Source organism: Liolophura sinensis, chromosome 5, assembly GCF_032854445.1.
Source record: "Liolophura sinensis isolate JHLJ2023 chromosome 5, CUHK_Ljap_v2, whole genome shotgun sequence".
Taxonomy (NCBI): domain Eukaryota; kingdom Metazoa; phylum Mollusca; class Polyplacophora; order Chitonida; family Chitonidae; genus Liolophura; species Liolophura sinensis.
The window spans coordinates 15,313,881-15,331,061 of NC_088299.1; the positions used below are offsets into that span (position 1 = coordinate 15,313,881).

A 17,181-nucleotide genomic window follows, 5' to 3' on the forward strand; every position below is an offset into this window, starting at 1 on the left:
ATCACAATACATTGACACAAAATCCATGTAATGTATAATAGTACAATACAGTGTAAATACCAGTTTGAGCCCCTTCCCAGATATCTTTTCAAAGAGTTTTCCATAGAAGTGAGTATAGTTAAGCAGTAAGACAAGTTCACTAATTTGGCCCAAGGTACAGTTTATTAATTGGATCAACTTTGAACATGAGGTTGGTCATTGGTTTCCCCCGGGATCTGCCCGGTTTCCTCCCAAAATATTGCTGGCCGCCGTGGTGTTAGTGAAATATTCTCGTGTACGGCGTAAAACACCACTCAGATACATCAATTAATAAATAAATTCAACATTAGGCAAAGTTGTCATTACAATGGCAAAGCTATTAGAGAAACACATACAAATCACATGCTGTTGAAAAAATCTTTATTTGTACAACAACTGCACTTATAACAAGAATTCTACAGGCCAGTGAACATAGAACATCATTCTTGTAGATTTTAAGACAACGTGGATATGTCATAAATCATTTGACTGGAGTCTCCTCGATCATCTCAATTAATGTTTCCTAGTTTTGTAGATACGGCTCTTACATGCTTTGTATTTAATGGTTTATGACCGATTCTTTTCATTTCTGGAACTATTCAAGAGTCACACGTACAGTAAATGTAAATTTTCACCGAATTATTAAAAACGTAAGCAAACATGTATCCATTCTCAATAACAACGGTAGAATTTAGCCATTCGATTATATATATTTTTGTGTTTCTTGAAACTGAAAAGCGAAAGTACAGCGTTTTCACAGCTGACGTGCCATCAGCGCCAGAAGTAGCCCAGCCAGCCAACAGAATTTCTCGGCGGTAATGCTGAGCTGACCGTTACATACATCTGTGGAGCACACGCAATCCGTTCCATAAACAGAGGTGACTTTCACTATGGAAAAAAAGCCTACTGGCAGTAGGGATTTGTCGTTGTCAGTAGCTGTCTCACACCTGTCTGAGGAAGCAGTAGCCTGTGGGGAGCAGGTACGAGACACTATATCCATCTTTACGTCCACTGATTTAAAAAACAACAAACACAAACCGTCATAATCAGAAAATAAGCCATCAGTAAGCGTTTGAATAACATGATTTGAAAAGTCAGGATTTGTTTCATATTTCAGTCACTGTATTGGTGTATCGGAAATCAATGTACAGAAGAAGTAGTACAGGCTTATAAACTACCAAGGATTCCAGAATTTGCAATCATGTTTTACCAAGCAGAAAATTAGATGACAGGTTTGTGATATATCCATGCTGATAGCCTATAGGTATTTTTTGAAGAAAGGCGCCAGGTATAGAGTTTATCAAAGAAGAAAGACTGTTACAAAGGTAACCTTTCCACATGAATTATAAGTTACTCGGGCAGTAGGACAGGGCGATTCACAAAGGAAGAGTATTACGGTATCATGTCATACTCGGGATGTAGGACAGGCGATTCACAAAGAAAGAGTATTACGGTATCGTCAAGGTACACTCAGGATGTAGGACAGGACGATTCTCAAAGAAAGAGTATTACGGTATCGTCATGTCATACTCAGGATGTAGGACAGGGCGATTCACAAAGGAAGAGTATTACGGTATCATGTCATACTCGGGATGTAGGACAGGGCGATTCACAAAGAAAGAGTATTACAGTATCGTCATGCCATACTCGGGATGTAGGACAGGGCGATTCTCAAAGAAAGAGTATTACGGTATCGTCATGTCATACTCGGGAAGTAGGACAGGGCGATTCTCAAAGAAAGAGTATTACGGTATCGTCATGCCAAACTCGGGAAGTAGGACAGGGTGATTCACAAAGGAAGAGTATTACGGTATCGTCATGCCATGATGTGGCTTAAAAATTCACAAATGTTCCAAAGAATTTTGTAAAGGGTATACATGTATATTTGTAAACAATATGCAAATTAGTTCCCTGGTTACGCAGTTGACATGGGAAACATGGCGAAAGTTACCTCCAAAAACCGAACCTTCCACTGTGGATTGAAATTTGCCACACTTGTACCCACTATCGGAGGGACATGTTTGTGGCTTGTTACCACTGTCTTTGCAGTTCTCGTCAGAAAGGGATGTGACTGCAGACAAGGCTTGGTTCACAATTGCACTGGATGATTCTAGATGGTAATAGTCACAGACATAGCACCGCAGACCTAAAGAAAGAAACGTGCAGAGTTACTCAGTACATACATCTAATTCTCTGACAGCTTTTCTCTTCCTGTATTTATTAACTTGAGTGTTGGTTATCTCCATACTCTGCCTTAACTCACACAGTCTGTACATTTCTGTGATGTAGTCTAGATATCTCTATGGAGGGATTAAACTTCAGTGTAAGGTCGGTATAGCTCAGCTTCAGTTTGTACCTTCCTGTGACGTGGTCTATATATCCTTATGGAGAGGTTAACCTTCAGTGTAAGGTCGGCATATAGCTCAGCTTCAGTTTGTACCTTCCTGTGACGTGGTCAGTACGTCCTTATGGAGATATTAATCTTGGTGTAACCTCGGTATATAGCTCAGTGTCAACGTGTACGTTCCTGTGACGTGGTCAGTACGTCCTGATGGAGATATTTAACCTTGGTGTAACCTCGGTATATAGCTCAGTGTCAACTTGTACGTTCTTGTGATGTGGCCTATACATCCTTATGGAGATATTAACCTTGGTGTAAGGTCGGTATATAACTCATCGTCACCTTGCACGTTAATGTGACGTGGTCTATATATCCTTGTGGAGAGATTAAACTTTGGTATAAAGTCGGTATATAGCTAAGTGTACGCTTGTACGTTCCTGTGACGTGGTCTATAGATACTTATGGGGATGTTAAGCTTGGTGTTACATCGGTATATAGCTCAGTGTCAACATGTACGTTTCTGTGACGTGGTCAGTACGTCCTGATGGAGATATTTAACCTTGGTGTTAGATCAATATATAGCTCAGTGTCAACTTGTACGTTCCTGTGACGTGGTCAGTACGTCCTGATGGAGATATTTAACCTTGGTGTTAGATGGGTATATAGCTCAGTGTCAACTTGTACGTTCTTGTGAGCTGGCCTATACATCCTTATGGAGATATTAACCTTGGTGTAAAGTCGGTATATAGCTCAGTGTCAACGTGTACGTTCCTGTGACGTGGTCTATATATCCTTATGGAGAGATTATAAGTTCGGTATATAGCTCAGCGTCAGCTTGTACGTTCATAGAACCTATAGATCCTTATGGAGATATTAACCTTCAGTCTATAGTTAAGCACCAGCTTTCATGTCCCTGGAGAGATCAAATTTTGGTGTATTTATTGTCTAATTAAGCACCAGCTTGTACGTTCCCGGAGAGATTAAATTGTGGTGAGTTCAGTATATAGTTAGTCCCCAGCTTGTAAGTTCCTGGAGAGAATTTTGGTGTATTCTGTCTATATTCAAGGACCAGTTTGTACGTTCCTGGAGAGAATAAATCATGGCATATGATCAGTATATAGTTCAGAATATAGCCATTGTTTTCCACGCCTTACTCACGTGTGATTTCGTTACAATACAAACTCCACTTTCATTTTAGAAGAGTTCTATTTCCGCGACTTAATAAATCGGGTAGCTTCAGATAGACACAGAAATCACGCTGTGAAAAAGTTTCTGAAACTAAATGTACCATGTGTTCAAACCTAGCTCTTGCATTGCAGTGACAGGCGATTACCATGCACTGGACTGAGAACCCACTGTCTCTTGCGCATAAATGTCTACAGGTAACTGACAGCTAACCGATATTAACACTGGTCAATTAGATAAATGTATTTCCATTGACCCGCACCTTGGAATGGTCGTCACGATTGTGAGATCTCCGGCCAAATCTAGACTAGCAGACGGAGGCCCATAAATTTACCAACAGCCACCTGTTCAGTGTTTTTTTAAATGAGTTTTCTTACGACTGTTTTTATCTTTGCTACTAAACCATTTCAGGAAACAATGACAGTCATAAGTCATGCATTTCAGTGCTTTTCACAACACACGTAATCCGTTTGCAAAAGAAGGATTAAATCAAGTTTTTGTACTAGACTGTTATTGTTTGACCTCTCCCCCCCCCCATCCCCCCCTCCACCACCGCTCCCCCCACACACACCCACCCACACCCTCAACACACACAAATTTCAATACAATGATTGTTTTTGTTAGATTACCAGGGCCTACATTGGTAAGGCACGTGTCATCATGAGTTCCCATGAAAACAATCTGCCTGCGTGGAAAATGGTATGGTACGTTCAATCAGGCGTAATCAAAGCTGCACGATTTAACCCAGGAAATCCTATCTCCACTGTAAGCCAATCAGCGTCGATTCTTAATCCGTTTAACCATTATAAGTTGTGAATGTTCACTCGGGTCAAAATCTCTGGTTTTGTAGTTACAGTAATGCACTGTTACAACTAGAATTAATAGATTGATTGAGCTAGTGAAAGCATGCAATCTGGATATCACGGGTTAAAAACCAAATCTATCTGTATGTTTCCGTAATCGGGGAAGTCATAAGCAGTTAGATTTATACACTTGTTTCTCCCCTTGAAATGAAAATCACGGGGCGCTGTTATTCCACCAGTTCAATAAATTCATGGGTGAAATGGGAATATAACAAAGACACAAAGACAATTTCAAACTTAGTCTCCCTGTTTAGTTTTCGATTTTGAGAGTTGAAATTTTGACATATTTATGTTAAGATAACATTGATGTTATTTATCAAAATATTAATTTACACGGCTCAAAAGTAAGCCATAAAATCATATTCCAAATTTTTGACACAAGTCAAAACTGGTTTTGTGGAATCAGCCACTGTGGAAACAGCCACACAGCCCAATAATGACCAGTAAAATGTATAGGTTTTTGTGGCGTCCTCCATCATACAAATACACGCACTCAAGTAAAAATGCAGGTTATCACTATATATGTCTACTCTAAAGAATTGTTGCTTGTTTAAATTAAAAATGAAACCTTTAAAGTTCAATACCGGACTTTTGCCAATTCATGTCACGTCTAGTTATGAATTACACGAAAACAGGCAGGCTTAATTCCCCTGACAATAAATGGATGAAATATTTATCAACTATATGTGTCTGGCTTACATATAATAGGTCAGAACTGGTGAAATCCCATATACAGAATGTAGGTTTATCTGATATATCTGTTGTATATTAACTACAATACAGAGTAAATAAAACCATTAGCGACGAAAACAGAGTGAGAATCTTTGTAATACACTCGCCCAGCATTTAAAGACTTTAATTTGGAGTCTAAAGTAACAACTATCTACTTTTACTTTTACTACCAGTGATGTCAGAACTGGTTTAACAGGTACAATCTATACACTAAAAAATAATCTGCTATTGCAACAGATTATTCTGTTAAATATGACACATATGTTCTATCAGATGTGTAAGTTATAGCCTGTGCAGTTGGGGAATAAACCAATTGTCGGACTATCATCCGTAGACTGAGAACTGTGGATTCTATATATAGGTGGACTGACTCGCCTTTGGAAGCCGGAATATATATATATATATATATATATATATATATATATATATATATATATATATATATATATTATATTTGTAATATTTGTATTGTTTTGTATATTATTCTCAGTTGTGTTATTTGTGTATTTTGTTAAATTATATAAGTTATTTACTTTTGCGCGACCGTTACTTTCATTTGTATACTACAAAATTTAAATGGTTGTTTTAGTGGACGATCTTCATTTTACATACCTTCACAAGATTTGCGGGATAATGGCGGTATATTTTTGGAGAAATTTCATTGGTTATTTACGTACACAGTTGTCTTGGTCTTATTGACTATTATTTGATTTAACTACTTATTATGTAGTACAGGTGCGTGCGATATGCATTTGATTTAATTCCGTATGGCTGTTTTGATATATTTCTGAATTTTACAAAACTGATTAACAAACTCTCTGTCACGTTGCACAATGAATGAACTGTTCCTGAATTTTTTTCTCATATTTGGCATTTTATATCAGTCAGGATTACCCGTCTCAACCATATATGTACTGAACTTATTCGTGTTTCTTGGTTTGTCCAAGGTCTTTCGCTGATCTTAGAAATAAACAAGCCAGTTGTTTCTCATCTTTACTCTCCGATAGTGATACCCTTTCAAATTCAACACAAAACATACATTAGACTAACACTTTATTATGTTGAATATGACACGGTATTATTTTATAATAGAATACAATTGATCATCACTAAGTCAACATACTTTTTGTTAAAATTAACACACTGATTTATTTCTGTGTATATGCCTAGTACATGTGGGCGATGAGAGTGAGTGATTGGGTTTAACGTCGTACTTAACAATTTTTCAGTCATATGACGACGAAGGAATCCTTAGAGTGCATGCAATGTGCCTCATTGTTGCAGGAAGGATTTCCACCGCTCTTTTTTCTAGTGCTGCTTCACTGAGACGACTTACCGAAGGCAAATAAGCCGCCCTGCCCGAACCATTATATTGATACGGATCAACCAGTGGTTGCAATATCCCCTTCATGCTGAACGTCAAGAAAGGAAGTTACAACTTCCTCTTTCAAGGTCTTATTGGTGACCCGACCCAGTGTAGGTCATTAGAGTAACAAGACATCCTTGACCGGACAACGGCATTATATAATGCGATTCTATCCGTCAGCTCGTCACAATATTCTGTCCTTTTGGAAAACAATTACTCGCTCGCGGATATACATAACTGCTTACAAATTGTGAGCAAACTAAGATGTTTTTCCACATAAGTGATACTTAACTGCTACACATTATGCACAGTATGTTCTTGTAAATGCCAACACATGAAAATGTTAACATATCATTGCCTTTAAGGTGGAGAAATCATAAAATGACATAAACTTCAGATGAAAGAGTGCGAAGATATTCCTAAATGTGGCCTTCAATATTTTTTCCGATTTTTTATTAAGGAGAAAAAGGCACTTGAAAATAATTTTTGTATGGTGGGTATTTGGGACCACCTTTTGGTATTTATAGCCTGTGGTTAATAATGTCATAAATGAGGATGTAACACAGGTTTAATCAATATTTTTGCACTTGAATTGGTTCTTTTCAGCTAACAAATTTATTTAGCTTCAATTTGGATCATATTTATACTTTTAATAAATTCATAAATATTAGGTTAATTTAGGTTAAATGCATGTGTCTATATAAACAACAAATTTACATTCAAATAATTTTATTAGAGAAGCATCACATCCTTATTTAGAACATTATTATACAACAAGGATAAATACCAAAAGTTGGTCCCAAATACCCACCGTACAAAAATATTTTCAAATAACCTTTCTTCTTAAAAAAACAAATCCAAAAAAGATATTAAAGACAATAAGTTTTGACGCTCTATTATCTGATTTTGGCATCATTTTCATGTTTTCTTCTTTTTTAAAACTAAAAAAAAAGCGAATATGTTAAGCATTTATTGTCTAAATATCCTTGATTATAAAAAAACAAAGGACATATACACACTTGTTGTGTTTTCCTGGCATTATGAGTAATACTTTAGTGTATTTTGTTCACTAATTAGCAGTAACAAATAAATATAATCACCCTCAACAAAAATCACAACGTTTTTATTTGTGTGTGGAATATGTCTATGTAATACAAATTATCAAATTAATGGAACAGGAGTACATATATACCCGATTTATAAGTAACAGGGCGATTCTTGTTTTTGGCACTGGCACTTTTAGCGGAATACCGCACCATAAATTAATAAATATATTATAAAATTTTAAATATACTGCAGATTAACTGTTTTCATATTAAAATGCCAGTTGAAAACTTTATATAACAGAAAATATTTAAATGTGCGCGCTTCGTACTGTAATGGAGTTATCACCTGACTGTGGTTCATTTCAGGAATACAAATACAGACTACAGTTTAAGATTGATTTAGAAAACTTCATCTAAAATGACCATAGTCTTTGTCTTGTTTGGATTGGAAAGTGTACAAGGTACACATAAACTAAAAATGGAATGACACCCTCCTCTTGTAATACCGTATGGTTTTCCAGACACTGTGCTCACTGTGAAAACAAAGTTGTCTTACCTGTTACTACAGACAGACTGACAGACAGACAGATGGCCAAGATCAACAGTCGTTCCTTCAGGCATCCCATTGTGTATGAGTACAGTTTCCTGTCCTGAAAAATATACAGTATAATTTTATAGATTACAGATTTTCCGCAACTCGCATCACCTCGTAAGCCAAAACTTGAGGCCTTCACTACAAAAAATGTGAGAATGAAAGAATTTAGATTTTCGTCGCTTTACGCCAAATTTTTTAGAGTGATCTCACACTTGAATGTGTAGACAAGTAAACAATAGCAAATCATTATACAACATGTTTTATATGACATGTTTTACCTGTTTGCATACTGCATAATATGTGCACATGTAATAAATGTGCAACGAAAACAAAAGCATAGTCTACAATTTGGAAGCATTGAACGTCGAAAAGAAATCTCTCACCAAAACGCTTTTTAGGAAGTTAGAAGATGTTTGTAAAAATGGTTAAAGACCTTCTCATTTAGATGCACTCATTTTCATTAAAAAAGCGACACCTGACGAACTATAATCCACTAAGTGCCCTCTTACATTGTACTCTTGATTTCGTTGTTTTTCTTTAAAAACTTTTCTACTTTGTAGAATAATTTAAGACCCGCCCTTAAGTTCACAACTGCAGTTACACCATCCTTCTTATACCAGTAAACTAGCTTCACCCAGACACCTTCTATGGCGAAGACATTTTCCTACAATTTATACTGTATATAAGAAGCACTAATCTACTATTCAATCAATACAAACTGTTTACCTTATAGCAATTCACCCAAAGTTTTCTTCAGTAGGGCCTGGATACACCTGTGATACCTGATTGAACGCGACAAGAGACGAGCCACACACAAACTGGATCCAGGCACCCCGAGTCACAAGGTATTATAGAAGGCTCGGGAGGTTACTTTCTAGAAGTAACCTATCGCCTCCCTGGATTTTCAAGTCTGCTTTATTATTTAAATGTTCGCTCCTAAATACTCTGATATTAGGCTTCTTATAATTTCAATTGCTTTATGGCTCTGTTGTGGTAGCGGATAGCAGCCGTGTAGACTGCCACCTTATAGCGACATCACAGATCACGTGGTACCGCTCCCTCTGCACCTTCAGTGCTCAGTAACACCGATTAATCATAAGTTTTCTGAACGAAGTGTTTTGGGGGCTGTAAGTCTATGCAGTTGATGTAATCGACAAGCCCGAAATGCGAAGAGGGACAAAGTTCGGTGTCACTGTATATTAGCAATTAGTAATACTAATTAGTTACCTTTTACAGCGTGCTATGGCTTCAAGAGAATTTCAGAATGAAAGTTTTACGTGAAATTAAACTGATTTGTTATTATTGCAACAGGGTTTTCTTGACACCAGTCAGTTAACTTACCACTTGATGGTCACCAGCATGAATTTTTTTATTCCCTTTTTTTACGGTAAACAAAAGATTTGTAACATACTTCTTTCGTATATCTTCGGAAGCATCGGATAGACAGCAGCCATTGGTGTTAGCAGTGGTTTTGCAATCTGCATTCATAGACATGTATACATAGCAAATAACAAGAGCATCAACTCAAAGAATGTTTAAATTATGTCTTGTTTATGTTTTGAATATTAAAATTAGGTGGTTTTCAAATAAAACACCGAGTTCCGATATGAACTCAACGTTTCGTTGCAGTACCCTCATCAGGTAGACACTCAGCTAACAAGTGCTAATGTCGGCTGTAATATTGCAGGCACCTTCATGAACCACTTTATATACGCTGTTGATATGTTTCTGTTTTTTTTTGTCTTTCGTGGTGGAATACTTTGGCGTTGCAGCAGTTTATGCAGCCGTGGTTAACTCCTTTTGAACAACTTGGTAAGAATAAAACTTACTGACAAATATAATATCGCTATGTGCCTACAGAACAACCAGTGTTAAAGTTACATTGCACCCATTGCTTTCTAAAACATCGAAAAACACAACAAATCCAGAGACTGGGTTCATGGTTGATTATTATTATGGGGGTAAAACACTGTAAAGTGAAGTATACAGTGTGGAGCTCATTACACAAGTGTTACACAGGTACATATGGCTCAAGGCAATCGCATTAACAGTGTCATGGCGACCTACAGATAGTATAATGATCGATGTCCCATATAAGTAGGTTTAGCTATTACTGAGAAGTGTGTTGTGCACTAAGCTCGCCATTGGGTTCCTGCTGCATATTTACACATTGCAAACTTTATTAACCTTATTGTAATCGTTGTTAGGGCCTGTCACTGGAGTAGTTTGTGAGCGCTCTTTGCATATACCCTCTAAACTCCAGGCTCGTCCCAATATTAGACTGGCTATTGACTTTTAAGACCAGTTCACAGAAGAACACAACAGAAACGAGATCAGTCGGAGACGAGATGTTAAGTCTGCGGTATCTCTCCACACAGCGGTAGATATATGATGGGTTTTTTCCCTTATTGAAGGAATGCGTGATTGTCATACCTGTCATCCATGTGTAACATTGTCTCGAACTGGTTGAGTCACTTGACATGTCATCCGGGAGCAAGATATAGCAAAGAGCCTCTCTGTATCCATATGTAATCCGGGTTGTGTGGGAATGGCGACCAATTTCCGCCAAAATTGCGTTATTCTTTATTCAGTTATTCGTTTATAGTAAAATGTTTATCGTCAAGCTGCCTGATTCTTTCTTCTATATACCCTAACATTTGTATAGTAACGAATGTGACATGGGGCGGAGGGGTAGTGGGGTGGGGGATAAACCATAACACGTGAGTTCATAGCTCCCACAATCCCCTGCTTATTCTGGTCAGGCGGAACATGATATATAAGTAATGATAACCTCAATTTAAATTTCCAGAATGTGCGAAATCTTTAATACCTTTTCAAGAGTGTTTATTTGAGGATCATGGTGGGGTGGGATAGAGTTGTGCACTTGCAGCGGACAGTAGGCATGTTTTTTGACTTATATGTTTGGCCTAGGAGGAATCTCTTTACCTCTGTTATAAGTTGGTATTTTTTGGCTGTCCTAAAGGTGGACATACAAGAGTTATCAAGATATGGTTTGAGATCAGTTTTTAATCCAGTCATAAGTGAATATTTTTTGGCTGTTCCAAAGGTGGACATAGCCGACTGACCAAGATATGGCTTAGGAGAAACCTCTTCACCCCAGCTATAAGTGACTATTTTTTGGCTTTCCCAAAGATGGATATAGCCGAGTTTCCAGGATATGGCCTGGCAAGAATCTCTTTACCCAGAGCATTTTTTGGCTGTTCAAACGGTGGACATAGCCGAGTTACCAGGATATGGCCTGGGAAGAACCTCTTTACCCAGAGTACTTTTTGGCTGTCCAAAAGGTGGACATAGCCGAGTTAACAGGATATGACCTGGGGTGAGTCTCTTTACCCCAGTCATATGTAGATATTTCTTTCCTCTCCCATAGGGGGGACACAGCGAAGTTACCAAAATATGGTTTGGGAGAACCTCTTCACCCCAGTCGTAAGTGGGTATTTTTTCACTGTCCTAAAGGTGGATATACAAGAGTTACCAAGATATGGTTTGAGATCAGTCTTTTAATCCAGTCATAAGTGAATATTTTTTGGCTGTCCCAAAGGTGGACATAGCAGACTGGCCAAGATATGGCCTAGGAGAAACCTCTTCACCCCAGGTATAAGTGAATATTTTCTGGCTGTCCCAAAGATAGATATAGCCGAGTTTCCAGGATATGGCCTGGGAAGAACCTATGTATCCAGAGTGTTTTTTGGCTGTTCAAACGGTGGACATAACCGAGTACCAAGATATAGCCTGGGAGGAATCTCTTTACCCCAGTTAGCCCCAGGACGTAGCCGGGCTGCCAGGAAATGGTCTAAGATGAATCTCTTTACCCATTCATAAGGGGGTATTTTTTGGCTGTCGAAAAGGTGGACATATCCGAGTTAACAGGATATGACCTGGGGTGAGTCTCTTTACCCCAGTCATAAGTAGATATTTCTTTCCTCTCCCTAATCGGGGACTCAGCGAAGTTACCAGGATATGGTTTGGGAAAACTTCTTCACCCCAGTCAAAAGTGGGTAATTTTGGACTGTCCCAAAGGAGGACATAGCCGAGTTACCAAGATATGGCCTGGAAAGAACCTCTTTACCCAGAGTACTTTTTGGCTGTCCGAAAGGTGGACATAGCCGAGTTACCAAGATATCGCCTGGGAGAAACCCCTTTACCCCAGTTATTGGTGGGTATTTTTTGGCTCTGCAAAAAGTGGACATAGCCGAGTTACCAGGATATGGCTTGGGAGGAATCTCTTTCCCCCAGCCATAAGTGGGTACTGTTTGGCTGTCCAAAATGAAGACATAGCCTGGTTACCATAATATAGCCTGAGGGGATTCTCTTCACCCCAATCATGAGTGAGAATATTTTGGCTGTCTAAAAGAGGAACATAAGCGATTTACTAGGATATGGGCGGGAAGTGGGGGGGGGGGGGGGGAGGGTCTCTGGCGATATATTACATAAATGACTGGCTATGAATGGTTTACCAGCGCAAATTGGCGGCTGCCGTTGGACACCACCAAGGTGGTTGGTTGTGATATCTTATACATGGCTATTACGTAATATAGAGGTACTCTAATGGTACACAAAGAAGTGCCCACAGTTCCCATTTATGTCCCAATGAAAAAACAAGAGGAAAAAAAGGATGCCGCTAATCTCTATCTCCCTTTGAAGGTGTTGTTAGTGTTTTAATATGTTTTTATTAATGAGCACAGTTACTCTTTGTCATTGAAAATGTCTTGAGAAGAACTTAATATAGTACATTGTCCGCATAAAGAAATAAACTTGCCCGAAACCTTGACGGAATAATGCATCCTCTTATTAAATGTGGGCTGAACGTCCATGTATAATTTAAAAAAGCTTCTTTTCATTCAATTTTCTTATACCTTCCTAATAAGACTTCCGTGTACCTCTAATTTTCAAGTCCAGGCACATATGGTAATTTAATCATGTCTTTTGTGATTATTCCTGCCTTTAGTAATGGATTTTACCTGATATATTGCCCGTATGTTCAGGAAGTACATACCAATGATACATTTGAGACGCCTACAGAGCTCACGTGCGGTACAGATAAATTATCGAATCCTCCAGACGAAGTCAGATGTGTCAGTTGAGTAGACTTTCTCCCTTTGTTGGATTCCAATATTAACCATATAGCTAAAGTGATTCACCTATGTATCGATCTTCTGCAGTGAACTGATGAGTCTTTGCAGGATAAATTCGTTACATGGTTACTCAGTGATAGGATATGCAAATATATAATGTCAATAATGTAAATAATCCCCATACTGGCGTTAGGATTATTACTGACATATATTTGCCTGTCCTATCCTGTCCATGTAACCAATAGTATCCCACATAAAACATTTAGAGGCATATACTTGCCTTTTATATCTTGGGTTATACGACTGTGTAACGGTCTTGCCGTTTGTCATGATTTCTGGTGCTTTGTGCTGTTGATAAGTGGATGGTATATATTTCTCTTCAGTCCGTTTATTGTCCAGTACACAGTAATGACAAGGTCTCAGATCTACAGCACAGTTCCTCGCTGAACTTTTACAAATATCTGTATACTCTTCCATTAACTGAACCGGGTCACGATTTTGTTTTCCAAAGGGCTGTTCTCAACATTGTCAAAACTGTTTGATATAATACAAGTTTCCTTTAATCCTGATTTCATTCTAGCCTTATATCGCCGAGTTAATCTTGAATAATGAACACCATGACATCAGCATTAACCACAATTTAACTCACACATTGAAAGCAGCCGAACTTCCCTACCTGTCATTTTCCAATCGAGTCCACCGCACTCGGCATCGTTTAGAAAAAGATACACTCCTAGAACGTGAGGCATTAAGCCAAGGAGATTTACACAGTTAAAATGGTTATGGACAGGGAGAACAGATGTACATTAATAACAGCCACAGAGAAAAAAGAAAATACTTTTAGTTTAGGAACAGTAGGCAGTTCCAGGAACAGAGTCACGGTTATTCAATATGGCGGCTGATGAAGTTCGTCTGATGACCGACACGATACGCCGGTGACCTTTGCCTTTTTTGCTCACGAACAACAAGTATGTATGAAGACAAGATTACTCATGAGCATATACTGTAATCATTTTTCGTATTACTCAACGGAGCGGAGGACAGCACAGTCGAAATGTGCCAGTCCCAGATAGTAAATACACTGAAGAAGAAATGGTGGAGTTGTCTTAATCTACAAACCTCTATCTCCAATACGAAAACGACTTTACCGAGTTAAACTTTTCAGTACTTCATTACTTTGCCTCAGAATGATTAATTTATTTATTTGAATGATGTTAAACGCCCTGCTCAAGAATTTCTCATTTTAATGGTGATGATGAGGATCTTGGGTGGAGGAAACTACATTGCCTGACAAAAGCGAACGCCAAACCAAGACAGACGACAAACTGCCAAACATAATGCCGCTGCTGAACCGATGAGAGCTGGATTCGACCACGCGGCTTCACTGGTGAAGAGCCGGGCAGCAGTAAGCTGGCTCTTAGCCGTCTGAGCTGTTCAGAATGAGGGAGTAAAGCTAAAGTATTGGTCGGACTGATGTCACTATACTGTAACTGTTCTTTCTGGGTGGCATTACACGCATTGGTATGGAGACCGGCTTTCTAGGAAAATAGTTTTGAGTTTTTTGGGTGTGTCGTACATGAAAATGTATGATGTTTTAACCAAACAAATACTCGGGTAATATGTTGGATGCAATTTACGTCCCGATACATTTTATGTAACAGTTCAAGGTAACAGACTTGGTCACCATGTTATTTGACCGGTAATCCAGACCTTGGACTGACCAATGCATGACCTATACCAAGTCAAGAAGCCTATATAGGGATAGAAACTGCAATCTACCGACATTTCTGATCTTAATGAATGTGCATGGCTGGGGGTTGAACCCGAGTCTAGCGTTCTCGAGACCTGTCTTCCAATTATCCAGTCAATCCACGTACACGTACAACAATCGCCACAAATGTTATTTGCAAAGACAGGGCAAAACTTATGTCTGTTTTTTCAAGGTGACAAACACTTTAGTAGCCCAGAGTGTATTCTCCAGATATCTTGACAATATTCTCGCTAAAAGATCACATGGGTGTTTGTTTAGTGCCACAGTCGCACTCATACATGATCTACAATCCATGATATGTTCCCTTCAACAGGGCTTGCAGCACACGCTTATGTGTACAGTTACCGGCGTCCAACGCATGTTGTAACCCACCTTTAAGAGATATAGATGACATATTTTGACAAAACGTGTGGTTGCTCTCATTGTCACACAAGTCACGAAGCAGAATTCAGGCGTACATATAATCCCTTTACCATTGAATTTGTTTGAAAGTCGCACTCTTGCATGATCAACCATCTTTGACATCAGTTTTTTTCAACAGAGCTTGTAAATGTATTTTATCGAACAAAGCGTTTTCTGTAACTCATGCTCATGTGTCGAGTCGACCTAAACATAACGTCTCGCTATATAAAGGCCACTTGCTTTGCCACTATCGAATACCCTGTTCCTTTATACGGGAGCTTTAAAGCCTCGTTTATAGCACTGTTGAGGTTTTCGTGAACTTAATAGGCGCGTATCTCGTACGTATTTCGTACGTATTTCATGGAGAACATCACAGAGTATCGGCAAAGTATCTGTGAAATGCTACAGTACATGATATGAGTTTTGGTAGAAATAGAACTGTTGTTTTCGACGAATTATCGCTGGCGCCGAGGAACTTTCTTGGATGACAAAACTGTAGACAACAGACAACGCCTGTAACACAGTTCTTTTCCTGATGGTCGTGGAAAAAAGTTTGGAGGTCGGGACCTAAATCCTTAGATAAAGGCCTGTACACAACATTCCCATACGACACTATTTGTAGACTCCAATGTCATACATCCACTGATACCATGTTCGAGTGTACTGAAATAAAGGAGAATAGTAAGAATACGTACAGTTATACAGGTGGGATGGACATGTACTTGGCATAAATATCAGACAGACATGGTTTGACACTCAGATGTAATGGACATGCACTTGACAGATATGTTGAATAGAAATGGTTTAACACAGAGGTAGGATGGATATGCAATTTGCATATATATGGGAAAGACAAGGTTTAACACAGGCAGAATGGACATGTGCTTGGCACAAGTATTGGACAGCCATGATATGACACACGGGTGGGATGGACATGTACCTGGCACACATGTAAGACAGACACTATTTGACACACAGCTGGAATAGACATGTTCTAGGCGCATATCTGTGGACAGATATGGTTTGACATCCAACCGGGGTATGTACATGCTCTTGGGGCACATGTGTGGTAGACATGGTTTGACACACAGGTGGGATGGACATGTATTTGGTACATATGTGTGACAGACATGGTTTGGCACACGGGTGGAATGGACATGTACTTGGCAGATGTGTGAGACAGACATGGTGTGTACATATGGGATGGACATGCACTTGGCACACATGTTATATAGACATGCTTTAACAAACATGTAGGATGGAATTATGTATGGTTTTACATACAGGTGGAATAGACTTGTGGAAATATGTAGGACATACATTGTTTGACATACAGATAGGATGGACATGTATTTGGCACATTTGGTGGACAGACACGGCTTGGAAGACAGTTGGAAGTGACATGTTCTTGGCGTATATGTGGGACAGATATGGTTTGACATCAAGGTGGGATATGGAAATGTACTTGGTACATACGTGGGACAGACATGGTTTGGCACACATGAGCGAAGGACATGTACTTGACACAGACGTGCGACAGACATGGTTTGACACACAGGAGAAATGAGCTTGTACTTTGAACATACGTGGGGCAGTTATAATTTGACACTCAGGTGAAATGGACTTGTAGTTGTTACATACGTGGGAGAGGCACAGTTTGACACACAGGAGAGATGTTCATATTCTTAATAGATATATGATACACACAGAGTTTGACATACACCTAGGATGATTATGTACTTGTTACACACGTGGGACAGACATGG

General features: G+C 38.9%; 1 protein-coding gene across 1 annotated transcript; it reads right to left on the reverse strand.

Moving 5' to 3' along the window:
* Positions 1-387: 387 nt before the first annotated feature.
* On the reverse strand, positions 388-8,796 carry LOC135466028 (uncharacterized). Its single transcript, XM_064743419.1, has 4 exons — positions 8,724-8,796; positions 8,108-8,201; positions 1,970-2,164; positions 388-1,029 (listed from the first exon to the last, which is right to left on the reverse strand). Exons 2-4 carry the CDS (start codon positions 8,175-8,177, stop codon positions 773-775), a joined length of 522 nt encoding a protein of 173 aa, XP_064599489.1. The 5' UTR covers positions 8,178-8,201; positions 8,724-8,796; the 3' UTR covers positions 388-772.
* Positions 8,797-17,181: the final 8,385 nt, after the last annotated feature.